We start from the raw sequence: 19240 nt of genomic DNA on the forward strand, positions 1-19240 counted from the left end.
GAAAAGAATAGCGTGTTTCCGTGTCGGGGACACGTATATACATCGACGCCTTTGTTTCATACAACATGTTCATCATGAAAGCCTCATCAATCGCAGCTTAGGCTCAATTTACGATCTCAAGCACAGACTCGGACTTGAATCATACAAGAAAATTGCGCAACACATTACAGCTAGCATAACTAACAAAATTATGTTTCAACCTCAGCTTTAGCAGGGAAAAAAAAAGAAAAGAAAAACCCATGTGCCACATCTCTGGCAGACCTAAAAGAATAATGGTGCTGAAGATGCCCCCGGAAGACCCAAACCCAAGGTAGCAGGCCAAAGCAAAGTCGAAACATCTTTCCACCGCTTGACGGGCACTATGCAGTTGGTTGATGTGCCTTGTGCTGTGGTTTCTTCAAGATATGTAAGTAAAGTGCTCGCTAGATTTTGTTCTTGGTGCTAAGCTGCATAATGATGAACTCGACCTTGCTTTTCTGCTTTCTCAATATGAGGTGCTACTTTTAACCTGTTGCAACTTTTGATGACTAACTGTTATCAGTATTTCTACCCTTGATTTTGATTCTAAATTTGGAGGTGATGCTTCCTTGGGCCGTCTCACTAATACTTTCATTGTTTTTTAGGGCATGAATTTCAACACCTGGCTCCACCTTCGAATCAACAAGAGAGCCCCTTGACTCACTAGGTCTGGATGAGATCTTCATATCGGAAGAACTCCTATCTCCACCCTTCTGCATTTTAGCCAATTCTTTCTCCTTCCGTTTCCTCTCTTTCTTCAGGCGCTTTTTCTCTATATACTCAGGATCATCTTTCTTGTCTACTTTATCATCTCGTCTTCGTTTTCTTTCCCTGTCCTTCTTATCTTTCTTTCCTTTTTCTTTGAGCTCCTCAGCATTTTCAGGAGGCATAGCTCCCTCTCCATCATGTCTCACCACAGAGAGGTCCTGAAGACAGGCAGTTTTACTGATGACCATCTCTTCAACATTTATGTTCTTGAGAGATAATTGATCCTTCGAAAGAGCATCTAGTCTCGAATCAGCAGTACATTGCAATTCTTTACCAAGCTTCTCTTCGCTTGCTAACTTTGCACTGCCAATGCTTGCAGTCATCCTAGACTCACGATCATGAGAAGAGCTCACCTCCTCATTGTTTTGGCTGCTAATGTTGAAAGGCTCAGTTGCTCCTCTGGCAGGTGCATCCACTGAAACAGAACTGCAAGGGCCCAATTCAGCATCATTTGGACCACCTCGAGAATATTCCATCTGGTGATCAGCATCATCTGCTTTACTAGATGACGAACGTTGCTTAACCCTAATCTTTATGACGTTCACCCTTCTCTCGCTGCAGTTAGAAACAGTATCACCCTCTCTAACAGTTTCTGCAGTCGGCAGAGCTTCGGACGGTTTAACTGTCTCTGCAAGAGGTTCCTGAGGCTTTGGTATCTTTAACTTTAAAGATGCAGGTCTCGTCACTTGTTCACATGTTTCAGCAGCTACCGAAGCATGTACTTGAGTTCTTGAAATGCCATAAAGTGTTGGAGACCTGATTATGAAAATGAAAGAATTTAGTGTAACTTAATAGACAAAAAAATAAAAGAACAGACTGTGAGCTACAGATCTGTCTTATGTAACTTGGTGAATTATGAGTTCTCTAGGTCTCACAAGCAGTAACGTTTACCTGAACCAGGTATTCGACTAGATATGAAATTGTTACCTTTTATAATCTACATTTATGTATTTTGCAAATTCAGTAACTCTGACAAAACAGTACAAAATGCCATCTCAACTAGCTGATCATGAATATCCTTTTTGCATGAAGTCATTAGATATCATGTGATAACAAGTCAAAAATTCATACAAAAAAATTTTGGCTGAATATAAAGGATGATTTTCTCCATGGAATAGTAAAAATAAGAGGTAATCATTTTGGCTAGCAGAAGAATGAAGAAAGTGGGCAATCAATAAGATGCATAGCATAACTCATCCATTAGCCTCTTGGATATCAAATTGAAAGAACCATCAATGATATAACCTTAACATCAAGTAGACACGTAAACAGGTAAAATTACTACCTCCCAGCAAGAATTTGCAAAATGCAGAATAAGTGGTGGCGAAGGAAAACATTGTTGAATGCTTTTCTGCTTGTCAGCAGGTGAAGAAGAGAAACAAGAGTTGGGCATGCAATTTGCATTCCTGATTCAGATTCAAGATTTGCTTGACATATATGCATAACATGCACAGCCAACTTCACCTCTCCTGTGGTTATTAAATCAGTTAGAAGCCACACCAGAAATTAACATGAATAGGAAAGCAGAAATGAACAACCTCTTAAAGAACATTCTTCCTCCAAAAATTTCATGAACAAGGATAAAACTGCGTCTATGCCTTTACTATGAAACTCGAGATCCAAAAGTGCCCTGCTTGCCTCAATTCGAACCTTCCATGATGTATTTTCAACATTTCTATATGGTTCTATAAGTTCACGAACCTTATCCTGTATCGATGAGAATTTCATCATGATGAATGAAACTATAAAAAAAAAGACAACTTAAGTTTTATAGAGACAACTTACAAGAGGCACAGAGTTTGACAACTTTAATGCCATCTGTGCTAGGGTGCGGATGCAACTTATCGTCAATATCCCATTATAGCTAGGCATAAGGCTGATTAAAACAAATAAAATAAAACATGGGAACTATATGAGACTTTATAGAGATGTTCTAAAATTGGTGGAACATTGTTGTGTTTTATCACATTAATTTATATTGCATACCTGTCAAATTGCATTAATTGATCAATGCGTTTGAGAAGGGATGACAAAAAGAGAATGCCCTGATACAGAGACAAACCAATGGAATATTCATTGATATCATGAGATAAAGTACTAGTGTTCTACAAAGAAGTGCTAAACATTCCGTTTCCCATAGAAGATTTTACATTCAAAAGAGGTAAAGGCATAATGGCAATATATCATGACTTATTCTTCATCTTTGTCCTCCACAACAATGACCAGAAGTTCTAACAAATTAAGTAGCTCACTTTCTTGTAATCTGATTAGCTCCATCATTCAAAATTCAATGTGAGTTGCTACAGGACCAAAAGTTAATGAAGATCACAAAACTGTCTAAAAGCAAGGATTCAGACCTTGGTCCAAAACCAGTCTTGGTAACCTATGCATACTGGAATGGTGCCAGTCTATTGTTAAGTATAATTGATAAAAAGAATAAAATAACCAAATGGTATCGCACTAGTCTAAAGATATATGTTTTGATACTGTAGTGCATACAAGCTCCGGGGTGATTGAAACCAAGTTGCACAGGGCCTCTGACTTGAGGCAACTCATGTGACATGGCCTTAGAAGGGCAAAGTTGAGTCAAGCAAGCACCAAACATAGGTCACAGGGAAACATTGCGTTTCCTGGTGCATCAGACAAGCCCAATAGTGCGCCAGGATTAGTTTTGAGTTTGTGTCAAGCTAGACAATGCTGGGCTAGCCCAAATGAGAGCCTAGGATGCCCATCATGCCAACTGAAGCACTCCCCTAGGTGTGCCCAATCTAGGTAACCTCACCTAAAACCTTTTAACCTACTCAAGTCTCGCCTCAGCTTGCCTAAGCACCTAGACGAGTGTCCAAGCACCTTTTGACAAAGTGTTGATCATTGAACTTAGATAAGACAAATATACCATTATATGTACCTTTTTATTCCATTTTTATAGGACTCAAACTAATGATCATGATTTATCAAAAGATTTTTACTTTATTGTTGTCCTATCTCACAAGAATTAATTTCTATAACGAATAGAGGGGATCCTAACTAATTTCCTTTTGTAATTATCATTATACACAATCATGCATTCTATTCAAGAAATGTGATTTTGTACAGACTGTCGCTTACCACCCAATATTTAACAATTGGAACATGAACCGGTACATGGAGAAACCCTTTCTGGGTAGTCCAGTCGGGGTTTATTTTTCTTTTTAAGGATTAAAGCTTGTTTCTCTCTCATCCGCTACTCTCTACCTGCAGCTTGTGCTACCCATATTGTCAGCCAACACAGGCATGGCCACTCCTCTCCTCTTCTCCTCCTTCCCAACCTCCACCCTTGTATTGTGATAGATGCCAATGCCGACTGGACCTATATCGGTCCAACCATGGACCAGCATTGGTCTGATACCTGAAACTATAATCCTCGGTTCAAACAAATGACAATCTTCAAAATATAATATCTCATTCCAGACCAATCACGGAAAACACATTTATGAGACATTTTCTGAATGTTCTTTTGTCAATATATATAATCAGACAAAATCAATTATATTTTTCTTGTTTTAGCCTCTAGCAGCCATGTAAAACGAGCAAAAACTGAAAGGTAACGTTTTACATGCAGTTATAAGGGAAAAAATTCATCGACAAACCTGTTGACCAAATTCAAGTTCGCCGATTGACTGCACCAGAGAAGCAAGCCAATACACATCAGAGTAGGGGTTTCCATTGTTATCATTGTACTGAAAGAGAAAAGGTTACTCAAATCTTCAGAAAATGAATACAGCAGAATCAACAAGATCAATTCTTTAAATTAATACAGTTGAAAAAGCCTAATGTTTATTACTATCCCTAGAATACAACCAAAACAGAAATTGATGTTTACTTGAGACTCCTTGACAAAAAAAAAGAGGCATAACAACAATGTAGGCCTCAGAAACAGCACAAGAACTTTAAAAGTACAAAAGAGCCTTCCCACCAATTCAACACCATAGTTTCCACATAGTAGCCTGTTGGCATCAGGAGACAATTTGTGTGTTACCAAGATTACAAGATCACAACTTACTGAAAGATTCCAAAAATGACTCTTAACAAACTAATTTTTATGCTTTGTTGGCTCAAGAAAAGAGAAGTTAAACCACCAAATTCCATTAACTCTTTTCAGTGTCTATGATACTCTGTGGCCTGTGCAGACTAAAAAGACAGTTTCTTGTAATCCATTTGTTTCTATAATGTATGCTGTTGTTATTTTGTTATTAGAAATACATGGTCATTTATAATCAAAGGAAAATCATGCCTTAAACCTCTAAAATTTGAAGCTAGCTAAATTAAAGAAAATAAATGAGATCTTGACCACATGATTTCCAAGCAAGCACCTGTCTGGGAGACACGATCAAATTAATTGTCTTAACAAAAGAGAAAGTGCATTCGATTGTCAACAAAACCCCTAGTATCCCAAGAGTTGAACACCCTCTCCACCAAAGCAATTTACCACAATCTCCTATCCGGTCAGAGATTTGGAATTCTGTGGTAGAAGGGATACCAGCAATAGAGATGTTTATTGGAAATAAAATCAATGGAAAAAACCAATGGACACACCCTACTGACCAAGACAAATCACAATTGCATTTTTCTAGGGTCTATAAAACAGGGCTAGACTCCATTGAAAACAACCGTCAAGAATTGATGGACAAGCTTGCTTCCATGATACATCATTGAAGAGCCTCGCTAATGGCAATTTGCAACAAATCTGAGATACCTTTCTTCTATGTGATTCAATTTTATTGCCAGCAACCAATTCTGTCATCGAGTTAACAGGTACTCCAAGGATTGCAAGCAAAAGTGAGGTACGCACCTATGAGAAATGGAGGATCTAATGGAATTGAACTAAAGCAACCTCTCTCCCACTGCATGCAAGACTCCTACATCTCAGAAATATCACTTCAGGAGAAGAAAATATGTCAAACAACTAAAACAGCATCTCTTCCTTTCCTCTCATATATCCAATGCCAGGATCCACTTCCACTTTGTTCATTGTTATCTGACGAACTTGTAGATAATCAAATGGTAATGATGACACCCAATTATGGAATTTTTTCATCCTAATTCATCAGCTGTTAAGGTAAACCTTTCAAAAAGCGTCAAAAAGCAAATTTAAGCATTTAATAGTATTAATGAACTTTCTCATTTGGAGAATCTAAAATTCTATCACTGACCTTGCAACATTCTGTTCTATTTGGACGAAAAAGAGAACAGAAATCTGATCTAGTCTTTTGATTCTCCACTGGATTAAATATTCTATATTTATGTAAGGATACTTTCAAGAGTTATCTTGTGTTTTTATGTAAATCTAAAGCAAAAAAATTTATGTGATACACCTCCTCGATCGCTCCCTTCACAACCAATAGCCCCCCTCCCCTCCTGCTTCTTCCCCCTCTCCTCTCCCACTGTTCCCACCCTTTTTCTTCTCCTCCTCTGCCATCACCTCGTGCCAAGGCTCCTGACAGCCCCCTCCCCCTCCCTCCTCCCCCTTGACTGCCCCCTTCCTCTGCTTCTCTCTTTGCTTCTTCCCCCTGATTCTTCCCTAGAGAAGCCCTTCCTAAATGCCATGCTTCTTCCCCACCGTCTATGTTTCTTTTTCTTTTAATGTTTATCATTATTAATAATATTTGGTTTTTGTTAATATAGCCTATGAATTGTTTAAAGGATTGAATTTGTCATTGCTAGTATTTTGGTGCTTCAAATGAATGTAATTTGATGTTTTAGTATGATATTTAAAATATGAAATGATATGGAATTCATGTATTTTTTTCATTTTTATCTTAGTGATCATATTTTTTCTTAATTATATTTTTTATAATTTTAATGTTAGCAAGTGGCTCATTTTGCCTTGGGCATTTTGGCACCTAGCGCAGATCAACAAACAAACATGAAGAATATACTCTTTTCTAGAGAGTCTTGTTTCAAATGTATAGGGAAGAAAGAACCCTTAAGTCATTATGGTTTTCAGTTTTATGTCATCAGAATTTGCAAGTGCAGGTATTGCTTGATCCACTGGCACATACCAGAACTAGTAATGTTCCGTTCTCCAGTGTGTGCATCTAACAAAGGGGGAAAAACAACACCAAGTACAATTTTAGGATGCCATCAGTACTTATGAATAAATCTATCTTTAAGATCTGTTTAACATAAACATTAGAAGAACACTAGCAGTAACAGAACGAGCACATATTTCTGAACTTTCCCAGAGAACTTGAGCAAAATCCATGTCCACATGAATTTCTATAATTGGGTCAACAAATTCCAGATATGATAAAATTATAAAGTCTCGCTTTGCTAATTTGATAGAGGATAAGATGAGAGAAAATCGTTTAAGATGATATAGACATGCTTAGGAGATTTCCGGATGTGATAGTTAAAAGAGGTGAAATGATTAATGTTAGTGGTGCAAGGAGGGATAGAGAAAGACCTAAAAATATTTTAATAAAAACAGTAAATAAATATTTAAGCACTATAAACTTAACTAAATATATGACTTTTTACATATATCAATGACAACAAAAGATCTATGTAGCCAACCTCAAATAGTCGGGACTTACGGTTTTGTTGTTGCTGTTGTTAAATAGAATTATAAAGTCAGCATGAAAAGCTCAGTATAGAACATGAAATGTCTAGACAAAATTATATACTATCATCCATATATTTGCCTAAAGCAATTACCAAGATTTTTTGGATATAAGTGAGCCAATTCTAGCACAAGACAACATTAACAATGAAAGAATTTAAGAAATTCATAATCCACTCATTTCTATAATAAAAGATGAAGTATGCTTGTGATAGAAATGAAATTTATTTTGTTTTTTATATGCTAACCAAAAACCTCATTAGCGTGGTAAATCTTACTATTACATATGTATGTATAATGAAATGCATAATATTTAATGATCACTTAGCAGATTGGTAATGCAACAGATTATAACATAGGTTGAAGGTTACAATTTTTCAAAAATGACCCAGATTTGGTGAATAAACAACTACTGCAATTTTTGAGAAAAAACTGATATACTCAAACACACCTTTAACAATTGCAAAACAAACTCAATTGCTTCTCTAGGGCTTTTTTTATCCGATGCTCTAACTAGAGCTACTGCATGTGGAATGGCCTGTCAGAAGAATGAAATCAGTTTTATTCAAGGAACAACATGTAAATTATCAAGAACAACCATATGAAAAACATCCTGTCCAAACAATGGATTTTCAATTTATCAAGAACATATCAGCTCCATTCTTTTAGAATATAAAGCACCAAATTGAATCCAGAAAAAGGCCTGTAGCCTCCACTGAAAGAAAATCATCTCTTGTAATTTTATCAGCTCAAGAAAAACATAGCTGACCACATTACACAAATCATTGGATTGTTAAACTTTTCACTATAGCCTCAGTAAACACCTCCTAGTTATCTTCATAACAAAGTACATGAGTAACCTATAATTATTCATAAAGATCAGTTATCTTAGGTAATAAGCAATCTGTCATAATTCACGAATATTTATTAATCTTTATGGAACTAAGATGAATATGGAACGTTTCAAGTTCTGCAAACCGAATTACCAATTTAACATAAGAATTAATAAACATATAGGGCATTGCTTTAACCACAGAAGAATGACACAGATTTCATCAGATTTGATTTGCAGAAACTAAATAAGCAAGCAACATAAGACTCATGATCAAAGACTTCACGAACTTGCTTAACTAATCACTGATTAGAGTATTATTTTATAATTTTTTACTACTTTAGATCTTATATGGACCTTTTTTCTAAGAATACTACAAGACCAAAGTATTGCTGAGCTGCATTTACTACTATAAACATCTGAATTGTTTGATGAAATAGAAACTGACATCAACTTCTTTTAATAACACAAGGACTGGCTAAAAGACCTCGCATTTAATGAGCAGTAGACAGCGAAATTTTCTAATAGGCCTGTGGCCGAAGGAAACTAAGTGCATTGACCAACCAAATTGAAGGATCCCATTAAAGAGATTGTTGATCATGTTGAGCTCCAGGATGCTGGCTGTGTAAAGATTGACAAAAAGAAGGAACCACAGATAAGATATTTCTACCACTTGATGCAGGTTGGCATCCATGTGCAGAATAGCACACCCCAAGGCCAAAAATGGCAATCATTGATTGTGCAGTTAGATGTTGCATGTATATCTTCATTATATTGTAAAAATAACATTGAACTGTATAACCCATTAAATACAAATTAATTTATTGCTACGAGTAACTACCTTACATGCTGTACAGATGATGCCTTGCATGCTATACAGACTGTCAGCCTTGGAAAAGCATCAGTAAGTTGTTATATGGCAGTGTCTTATATAATCTTACAAGATTGCCAAAGAAAAAGAAAAAGGAAGCCAAACATAAAAAGGAGGTAAATAGTAGTCTTGATTGAAGATTGTAAAAGAAAAAAAAACATAGAAATCCATCTTGGGCTTGACTAGAAATTTAATGACGTTATTGAATATTTTATCTCGACAAGAATGTTTCATCAATATTGAAGGTTATATGATATGAAATCCTAGCAATTAAATAGTTTATCAAAAAAGATCATTTGCCAACACAAATATGAAAATTCATCTTTCCTGAAGAAGGTAACAGTAAATGATTGATTTGCCTAGAAGTAATTTTCTTAATTATTTATTTTCTTATTTACTTTTAGTTTTTCCTTTCCTTTTCTTGTATTTGTGGGTCTATAAAAGGGATAAAAAAAGTAAGGATCATCATTTCAAGTACCGATCAGCAATCAATGTATTGGATAGCACATACGCATGCAAGTACATGTGGTGACACAAAAATGATTCATGCTAAAACATTCAAAATAATATAGATTTGCACAAAAAACCACTACTATAATCAGTTTATAATAAATGCTATGGCTAAATCAAGAACTAACGGGATGTCATTTATAGTTATATCCTCATTTAGCAAAATAATATTTTGCTAATTGAGCACTTTATAGAAGTCCAGACACACATAATTTGATGTTTTGATGGTAATCATGTTGCATATATAATGATATTAAACTCGTAATTTTGATTGAAGTTATTATCTTATCATTAAATATATCTATAATTTTTGTATGGTAAACACTTTGTTTCGTCCATGCGAGCAATTAGGCAAGTGTCTAGCACCTTGGGCAACAAGGGAGTTTCGCACCATATGGCACTCATTGCTTTTGACAAACTAGCATCATACATCATATCTATGTCAAAGAAAAAATTAATTACATGCTGGAAAACTACTCTAAATCAATCCTCAGCTAATCCAACTTTCAACTGATTTGATAACTACAGTTACCCTTGAATTCATGCTCTCAGGCCCAGAGACCTATTCTTTCAGTGAGTAGACAGAATTCTGTCGTATTTCAAGGATCATAAAAATCATCTGAATGAAATTTAGGGGTCCAGTTAGGGTTTGCTTAAATGATTGTGCAATGTGTTCCTGATGTATATCAGAAGTATATCAGAATTTGACATTCATATAACAAAATTGGTATAACATACAGAATGGAAAATGAACATTATATCCACTTTAATACACTGTTTGTTGAGACACAATGGTCAGATGCTTTGATCATGTTCCATCTATATATTTACAAGTTCCATAGAATAATTGCAGTCATGTCTCATGCTATATTACAAATCAATTATTCACTATTAGGATATGCCCCTTTTGACAATGGCTTCTCTATTCCAAAAGAAAATTCCCCAAATTACTTTAAGTGCTTATGTGCTCTGCCACTATGGCTCCAGGTTCCAAAAACTATAAACACAAAAGTACTGATGAAAATTCATCCGAAATCACTGAACATAGAAAACCCTATCTAAAAGTGATGAGGAGGCCTGGTCAGTCCTCTCTTTTGCAACTTGACCAGGAATAGATTTGACGTACCTTTTCCACCAATACAGTATATGATTGAGCTCAACATTCCACTGTGATACAGTATACGATTGAGTGTAACACAGACTCACATGAGCTGGACCAAAGATGACAATGCTGGATTGGGTTGCCATAAACTAGCTAATGTGAACAATTCCAAGGCATATAGGCATCCAACTGAAGTCATCTAGACCTTCATAAGGTCAACCGAGGTGGTTTTAGGCCCCATTTGACCCAGATTGGGCAGGCAGCAGATTGAATGGGAATAGTTCTAGGTCACTTTATTACACTTGCAAAAGAGGTGTCTTTATTTTTTTTTCTGGAAATCAATGAGACTTGAACAAATGTGTTAATTAACCTATATTAATTGGTTTGAGCTTGAAAGTGCAAGAGTTCACAAGAAACAACTATTCGGCTGATTGCTAAAATCTTCATTTTTCTCATTTTTGATATAAATATCGGCCATAAAATAAGTTAAAAATGAAGCAATAAGGTAAAACATCATCTTCTATGAGTCATCTAATATTCGCTTCTTCAAAAAATATGAAAGCTTCTGAATTATAATATTCTTCTCTAAGATTAATCACACCATTCAACTCATTATCAACTGCAATTTGAATTTCAAAAAGTTAATATTTTTTTAAGAATAATTCTTAAATACACCTGGGAAGCCTATTGATTGTCAAGAACACTTGTGCTTTAGCAAAGCTGCTGATGAATAACACAACAGACAGCTTACGAAACAGGTAAGATGAAACAGAGATTAGACAATGTGTTGTGTTACATAATATTATCTGATGCTGCAAAAATAAAAACCAAACTTCTAATCCTTCAAAGTTGAAACAAATTTCAAGAAGAAGAAGCATGTATATGAGGTACTTTGCATCCAAGTCCACAGTCTCTCATGATATGATGAGTTGATGCTTATAAAAGCAAGTCAAACAAAGACAAGTACAACATTGCATTAATGCTAATATATTCCTACCTCATTTCATTACCTCTAAAACAAAATACTCCGAAACTTCGTGAAAGCTATTTGCCCTATAAACAAAATAAAATAGATTTCATCAATTCACTACCAAAAATATATATATGCCATGCATGCAGCAAAAGCATCACCAACTTTTAAAACGTGAAACAAGAGGGATTGGGAGGTTGACCTAGGTAATCCAGTATCCATGTCAAATCTTCGACTCTTATAAAATTTGATCAAATGGAAAAGTCCAGCCAAATCAGTGTCCTGAAAACCCCACTATTTTTAGTTCAAATACCCAAAATGTGCAAATAAAGATAGAAGACCAAAGGAGTCATTATCAGAGAGAACATAAACAGGATTATCATCACATTCCTTTATGTATACATGGAATAAAGTCATACAAGAATTAACTACAACAATAGATATCACGTACAAATCGTAAGAAAACATGCATAGGAAAAAGAAACAAATAACACTGAAGTACTGACAAAACAACCACCAATTCAGTTATTTCAACTACATTGAATGATCTTCCAAACTGGTCAAGACTTCCCAGTTTATGGCCGCTTCTATATGATACCAATTGTTGTTTCATTGAATTTGCTTCATTAGTAGGCTCACGATTTGACTCTGATCGTTACAGATTGGTACCAAGATCGAGATCTAGGCAAGCAGACCTAATTTTAACAGCCGGCACAGTAATGAGTAAATTATTAATGTCCTTCAATGTGCCTCCACATATATAAATATGTTTCGGTCACTTTTCTTTTTCTTCTTAGAACACTAAAGAATTTCCATGGATTTGTACATGAAGGCCATACTGGGACCAGCCTCAGCACCAATTTCACCTGCCCAATGTTCCAGCATAAGGTCCCATTTCATGTCTAGCGAGTGCTGGCCTCATGCAGAGCCATGACACAAACTTCAATTAAGACCATAATAAATGCAACAAAATACTCCAGATCAAATGTTTTTACTGAAAACTAATACATCCTGACATTCAGATGCAAATTCTACTTAATAATGAAACTAACATTTTGTTTCTACAACAGAGCTTGCATTAGTTTCAGCTCCCCTATGCTAAGAATAGCATGAAATAATGTAGATTCTAATGGCAGATTGTTTAAATTTTTTTAATGGGAAAGCTCACACCACCATCCTTGACTAAATCTTCTTTCAATTTGAAAGAAATGTCCAATTGTCATCAACCAGTATATGCAATAATGATTATCTCAAGTAATATCATATGACAAACTAGTGACTTTATGCCTACGTAACTGACAAGTAATGCAACAGAAATCACAACATTTGTAGCAAACTTATTAGTTACAAGAATTATCATCAAGACAATTTCATGCCACACCATGCCATCATCCATAAGCAGGACTCAATAATCTAAAAACCAAAATTGATAGTACTATTAAGGACACATGAGCCATTCCATGTTTTTGACATAGTTAAGAGCAAAGATACAAATATGTTTAGAATTAAGGCAGAGTTAAGGCAGTTTAGAAAGCAATTTTTTGAAGAAAACAATGGAAAGCAAAAGGTTCTTTGTTAAGTTGATAATGAAAGAATAGATTATCATCCTATCCATACACGAAATAGTACCTCAGATGTTGTGTGTGCCAATGCATATGCTGCTTCTATTCTGACTCTCCAAAATGCCTGCATCAAATATTATTTGAAAATAAAGAACAATGTATACTCCATTTAACACTCAATCCTCTAACAAGGGCTATAACCTTTGAATCATTTAGGAAGCTGTTAAGAGCATTGACAACAGCAAAAGAAAGCTGTGGTAGCATTTCCAACATTGAAATTGCTTGTGACTGAGCAACAACATCCTTGTCCTTCTCTAATTGATTGATCTGACAAAAAGAACAATACATCATTTACAAAAATCCAATACAAGATTAAATAGGACCATATATTAAATAAATAAAAGTAAAAAAGATATGTGCACTAGTAGCTCAGTAAAAAAATACGAGAAGAAACAACATAGAATTCTGTCATTAGTCACAAATAATAAAACAGAGAAATGGAAGGAGATAAATGGTAACCTATGCCACAAGCAAAGATAGCCCATCATAAAGATTTGGAGAAAAAGGTCCTAGCTTACTCATAATTAAAAATTCCATTTTAATAACTGGAATCAACAAGGACAGAAACCATGCAATTACAATAAATTAAAAAAAAAAACAGATGACACTAGAACAAGATGCTTGGTTTGCTCCAAGGCAACATAAATAACAATCACAAATTATCATGCTATATGTAACTTCATAATTATTATTCAGCCTTCATTACAACTGAATATGTTAGGAGTCAGCATGTCTCAATATGCATTATGGAAACAAACTTAGCAGATATTATAGCACGATTCTATAATGTGGAGTAAACGATGAGTGGTACAAACCAAAACCTGCATGTATAAATGCACATTATGAATCATATATTAACAGTATTTGAACTAAGCATATATGTTTTCCTTGTCGTGCAAAACTTTCCACCTCATTCCTTTATACCATCCTGGGAACAGCATCAATGAATATGCTTCTGACATTATGATAATAAAAGACAGAATAATTGAAAATAATTTTAATAGTCACATTTTTTCCATAAAAGCACTCTACCAATCTTCAAGAAGAATAAAACCTGGACTAGTGTTGGAAGAGCTCACCAGCGAATTCATGAGACATAAGACATAAATTACATGAAATACAATTTATTATACCATTAAACTAGAAGTTAAACATAAGTAGAAATTATAAATGAGTAGCTAGTAACATTAAGTTCAAGCAAGAAAAAGAGAAACCCTCAACCTTGTATGAAACTTTCCTTACCCACATCTGAACAGGCTGATAAAAATGAATTTCAGCAAGGTATTCCATCTCAGGATCCACTCTGATCCATAGCAAAGGTGAATCGACACTGCATGTAGAATAAGACCATTAATAAACTGCAACAGCAAGAACAATAAAGACTTAAACAAATCAAGTAACATGTGCACAGTAAACAACACACCCACTGCGCATATCTTGAGTTGACACCACATCTGCATTGTCATCAGAGCCATCGGCTTTAGAACCTTTCTTTGGCTTTTGAATTCGCTTTGCAGCTAGTTTCGAATGGCACTGTATCTCAAGCAACTGACAACTTTCTCCAGCCATTGGAAGAACTGGATGATCGTACACTCCATCAAGTTCATGAACTCGGACACTCATCATTCCGGGCCAACCAGGGTGACCTTCTCGATTTTCATCATCTTGATTGAAAGCAGAAGATGATTTTGCAGTGCAACCTCGTACAACAGCTAGTTCAATCATATTTCTTCGTTTATTATAAGACAGCCCCATCCTACAAGTAACATGTAATAAAAAGGTTACAGATTGATGGAGAAGGAAAACAAGAAAAGAAAAAAAATGCATTGAGTGAATTCCCTTCTACCGCATTATAGGGCATCCACAAGATTCCACCCAACGTGGGAAAAATTCTTTTAGGAATGGACGCTCCAAATTTCCAACTTTGTTAGCAAGATGCCTGAACTGCATATTAGACAGACAGACAAAGCTAAAAATTAAACATAACAAACAGTCTTAAAACCATTTTAAGACACTTAAAACATAGCAAGATTCCGCCTTACAAGCAGTATCATGCCAGAACCCAAACATGAAGTTTCATATATGGTCTCAAATTAAGAAGAGTCTATACAACAATAAACAACTTCAAGCCATAATGTACCAACTATTTGAGTCAGCTACACAGATCTGTTACCCCAATGAGCTTTGTGCAAAGCAAAATCATTAACTAAATCAGGTGCATTTAAATATTTATTTAGGGTTTCTAGTATAGTCTTTTTAGGTTCTTCTCTACCTATCATCACACCATTAGTTGCTTCATTCTCTCTACCCACGGTGTCTGTAGGTCTACATAAAACATGTCCAAGGAAGAGCCCATGCAACAAAAATATGTTGAATCATAAAGGATTGGTAACAACACAGGAACTTTTTTGGCTCAATAAAGAAGTATTTTACTTCCATTCAATGCCAAGTGACGGCTAGCTGATGAGCCAGTATCATACATAACAAAAGATGAAAAAATAATATAGAAAAGAAGAATGGGAGAAAAGATAAAGACGAGGAGAAGGTTGCAATTTTGTCACTAAACATTATTACCAGAATCTTAACATTATTACTAGATAGGTTGTAAGGGACTCTTGTGTTTCATTCGATTGGCAAGTCTTATAGTTGTATCAAGAAAAGTAGTACACTTCATGCTAGCACCTCATCCATTAGGTACCAAAAAGGGGGCAATTCTTTATTGTGTATTACACCCTTACAATTTCTTCATTGTACATTCAAATGACATATTTCTATGTTTTCCTTTTGTAAAATTTTCTTCTAATAATACTTGAAATAATACCATGTTTGCCTTCCATCTGTTTTAATTCTATGTCTATTATCTAACATCTATCCAAATTTATTTTTCTTATTCCTATCTTCTATATTTTCTTCACTTCCTTTATGATTATCTAAGTCTTCCAAAGTGGCAGCCTCATTAGGACAATTCTGCCACTAATCAACAAATTGGCAAACTTCATCACATTGTTTCAAAGAAATGTGAAATAGTTTTAGCACCATGTTGCATAAGAAAGTATGGTCATGACTGAGGTTCGTAATTTCATACCGTACCGAAGTATCAAGTTCAGCTCAGTACGGTATGGTACTAGTATACCAAGTGGTATGCTTTGGGGTACCAATCGATATATATATATATATATATATATATATAAAGTTAAAAAATAAAAAAGGGGTGACGTCACGTCGTTTCTTCTCCCCACATGGGGAGAAGAAAACCTTGAAGCCTCGACGACGTAATCGAGACTTCTTCACGAGAAGTTTCTTCTCCCCGCGAAGCCTCGGCAACGTCACCGAGGTTTCTTCTCCCCACGCCGAGGCTTCTTCTCCCCGCACAGATTAGGAGATGTCACCGATGACACCGAGGTCTCCCCGCGAAGCCTTGGCGACGTCGCCGAGGTTTCTTCTCCCCATGCCGAGGCTTCTTCTCCCCGTGCGGATTAGGAGAAGTTGCCGATGGCGCCAAGGCCTTGTCGCCTCATACGAGGAGGAGATGACATCTCATCTGCGACGTCCGACGAGGGAGGGCAGCAACGGATCGGGATCGTCGAGGGAGAGCGACGTCGAATCTCCAAGTTCTCCCTTTTCTTCTCCCTTCTCCCTCAGCTAATACCACCCGGTAACGAGCGGCGACAATCAAAATCGACTATCACCGACCGATTTCAGGTGGTAACAAGGCAGAAACAACCCCAATCAACGGTACCGCCTGGTAGCCGACGATCTGCGTACCGGTCTACTGGTGGACCGGTACGGGCGGTATCATTCGAAATTAAAAACCCTAGTCATGACTACCACACAAGCTCCTACTCAATCATATTAATAACAAATGGAATAAATTTCTTCACATATGTAAAAATTTTTTACTCAATCTTTCCAATAACCCAACCATGAAAATTATTGTGAGTATCATGAGTATTTTCATCCATAGCGTAAGTGAAAAGACAAGGACTCAGTAGATTCTTAATATCTATATATATAGATGACTTAGCAAACATCCAGCACTCCTACTGCAAATGACAACTTGAGGATCTAAATATTTTATAACTAGTAGGTACGCCTTTATTTTCCAAAGTGTACAATAAAAAATCTCTAGTGACTATTGATAGCTTTTTTCCAAATCAATAAAAAAAATGTGCTATAACTAGTCAATTAAACACATTAAATTTCTCACAATTACTTGGCAATCACTGAGATTTATTTATCAGGTTGTAGAAATATATTAAACAACAATCTAATTGCATTAGGTTAACAGTACAGCACCTTAAATTTTCTTCTGTAAGTACATTTACTGACCTCTTTAGTGCTCAGTGTTCTCATGGAGCGAGTTGAGCCAATAGCCCTACAAACAATAACCTGTAGAATCTGAAAAGTTCAACAGACATATTAAAAGAAGCATAGGTAACCCAATTAATAATGTTCAGATAACATACTTGATCCCGTAAGGCTATGGTATGAGAGATACCATGCCATAACCACAAAAAATGTTACAACCATAGTAGACAACAGTACATATAGACACAAACCTAGTGCACCTTAAGTTGTAATAGCATACTAGAACCATACTACACCCACCCGAGTGTTTGTATGCTCAATATAACTGTTGATTCAACCACATGTTTGCAATTTTGGCCAACAACAGGATTCAAGCAGTGTTTGCAATTTTGGTAGGCACAGTATGATATCACGAGTATTTGCCAGTCCAATGGGCCGAGAAGATGCAGACCAACCCAATTTAGACTGGTTCACACCCGTTGCACCGATCAAAATTGGAGGTGTACTAGGTTTTTACCAGTGAGAATTTGTCCATTAGCAACAGGTACCAATCAGTAACGGTCGGATCTGCATCACATCACCCAATCCAACCAATGGGGCCTGGTTAGGGGGCTGGTTGGGGGTCTGTATAGACACTGTTCTCACTCATTTCTCCTCTCTCACATTCTTTCTCAAAAATATTGTCCCTCTAATTCTCTTGATTTCTTGGGTAAAAGGCTTAAATCTTCTATAATTGCGTCGGAAAATGATTAGGGAAGGTTGATTGGAAATTGAAAAGCGGTTCAATCTCAAGATGGATAAAATTGTCTTCAAATCAAGTTAATCCGAAACTTAATATCTATGTTAATTTCATGTAATTAGAGCTAATTAGGGTCTTCATGTTCCACGTGTAGCAATTTTAGGGTTAATTAGGGGCAACTAATGACACAGCATACTCACGTAATTAGAGCATATTAGGGTGTTCATTGAATTAGACCCTTTTAGGGCTAACTAGGGGCAATTTATGACCAATTACAGCATGAAATGAAAGTTTATTTCAATGATTTAAATGGGCGCTTGGGAGCTTGCCTAGGCACTCAAGTAACGCGAGGCGAGGCCTAAGCGCCTCAACAATGAAGCAGGCAACGCACTTCAATGAGGCGTCGCTTGAACGCTCACCCGAACCCATGCACTGGGCACCTCGAGCGAGTGTCTGGTTCAAATAGTTGAACCGAACCAGATTTTCAAGTCTGGTTCGACCCCAAGCGATGCCCTTTCTTACCTACAAAAGCCACCTCTGAACGCAAGCGCGATCCCGAGCGATCAACCCTAGCGAGCATTCCTGCCTCTGCCGCCGACATGCTCTGCAGCTTCCTCCGCCGTTGCTGCTATCATCCACAGCTTCCTCCATCACTGCTGCTTTCTCCTTCCCCACGATCAACCATCAGTGACACTTTTCTCTTATTTTTTTTCCTCTACTACTATTAACAGTTTTTTTCTCCCCTCTTAACTATTGTTTATAGTAAATAATATACTGTTAATAGTAGAATGTTAAATCTCTAATCTTTATTGGTCTGAAATTATATATTAGGTTTTAGAATTAATGACAAGTGTACAAAGCAGTTTAATTCTAATATAGGTCTTCAAAAATATGTTTAG

The 19240-nt window shown here is 36.2% G+C and overlaps 1 protein-coding gene across 2 annotated transcripts in view; it reads right to left on the reverse strand.

Annotated features, from left to right (window-relative positions):
* Window positions 1–19240, reverse strand: part of LOC135607062 (transcription initiation factor TFIID subunit 2-like) — a 41379-nt gene continuing 22139 nt past the window's right edge. The window contains exons 11-25 of one of the 2 annotated variants that reach the window (XM_065098552.1): window positions 17624–17692; window positions 15141–15238; window positions 14718–15050; window positions 14537–14624; window positions 13436–13561; window positions 13302–13358; window positions 11875–11954; window positions 11713–11755; window positions 7839–7925; window positions 4416–4505; window positions 2773–2831; window positions 2572–2662; window positions 2325–2493; window positions 2072–2255; window positions 1–1542 (exon numbers count right to left, since the gene is read on the reverse strand). In XM_065098552.1, the coding sequence (XP_064954624.1) occupies window positions 528–1542; window positions 2072–2255; window positions 2325–2493; window positions 2572–2662; window positions 2773–2831; window positions 4416–4505; window positions 7839–7925; window positions 11713–11755; window positions 11875–11954; window positions 13302–13358; window positions 13436–13561; window positions 14537–14624; window positions 14718–15050; window positions 15141–15238; window positions 17624–17692 (2589 nt within the window). In that variant the 3' untranslated portion in view covers window positions 1–527. Of the gene's footprint in view, window positions 1543–2071; window positions 2256–2324; window positions 2494–2571; window positions 2663–2772; window positions 2832–4415; window positions 4506–7838; window positions 7926–11712; window positions 11756–11874; window positions 11955–13301; window positions 13359–13435; window positions 13562–14515; window positions 14625–14717; window positions 15051–15140; window positions 15239–17623; window positions 17693–19240 lie in introns of both variants that reach the window. The other variant, XM_065098551.1, reaches the window with a different exon arrangement.

The sequence above is a fragment of the Musa acuminata genome, chromosome BXJ2-3, assembly GCF_036884655.1.
Source record: "Musa acuminata AAA Group cultivar baxijiao chromosome BXJ2-3, Cavendish_Baxijiao_AAA, whole genome shotgun sequence".
Lineage (NCBI taxonomy): Eukaryota > Viridiplantae > Streptophyta > Magnoliopsida > Zingiberales > Musaceae > Musa > Musa acuminata.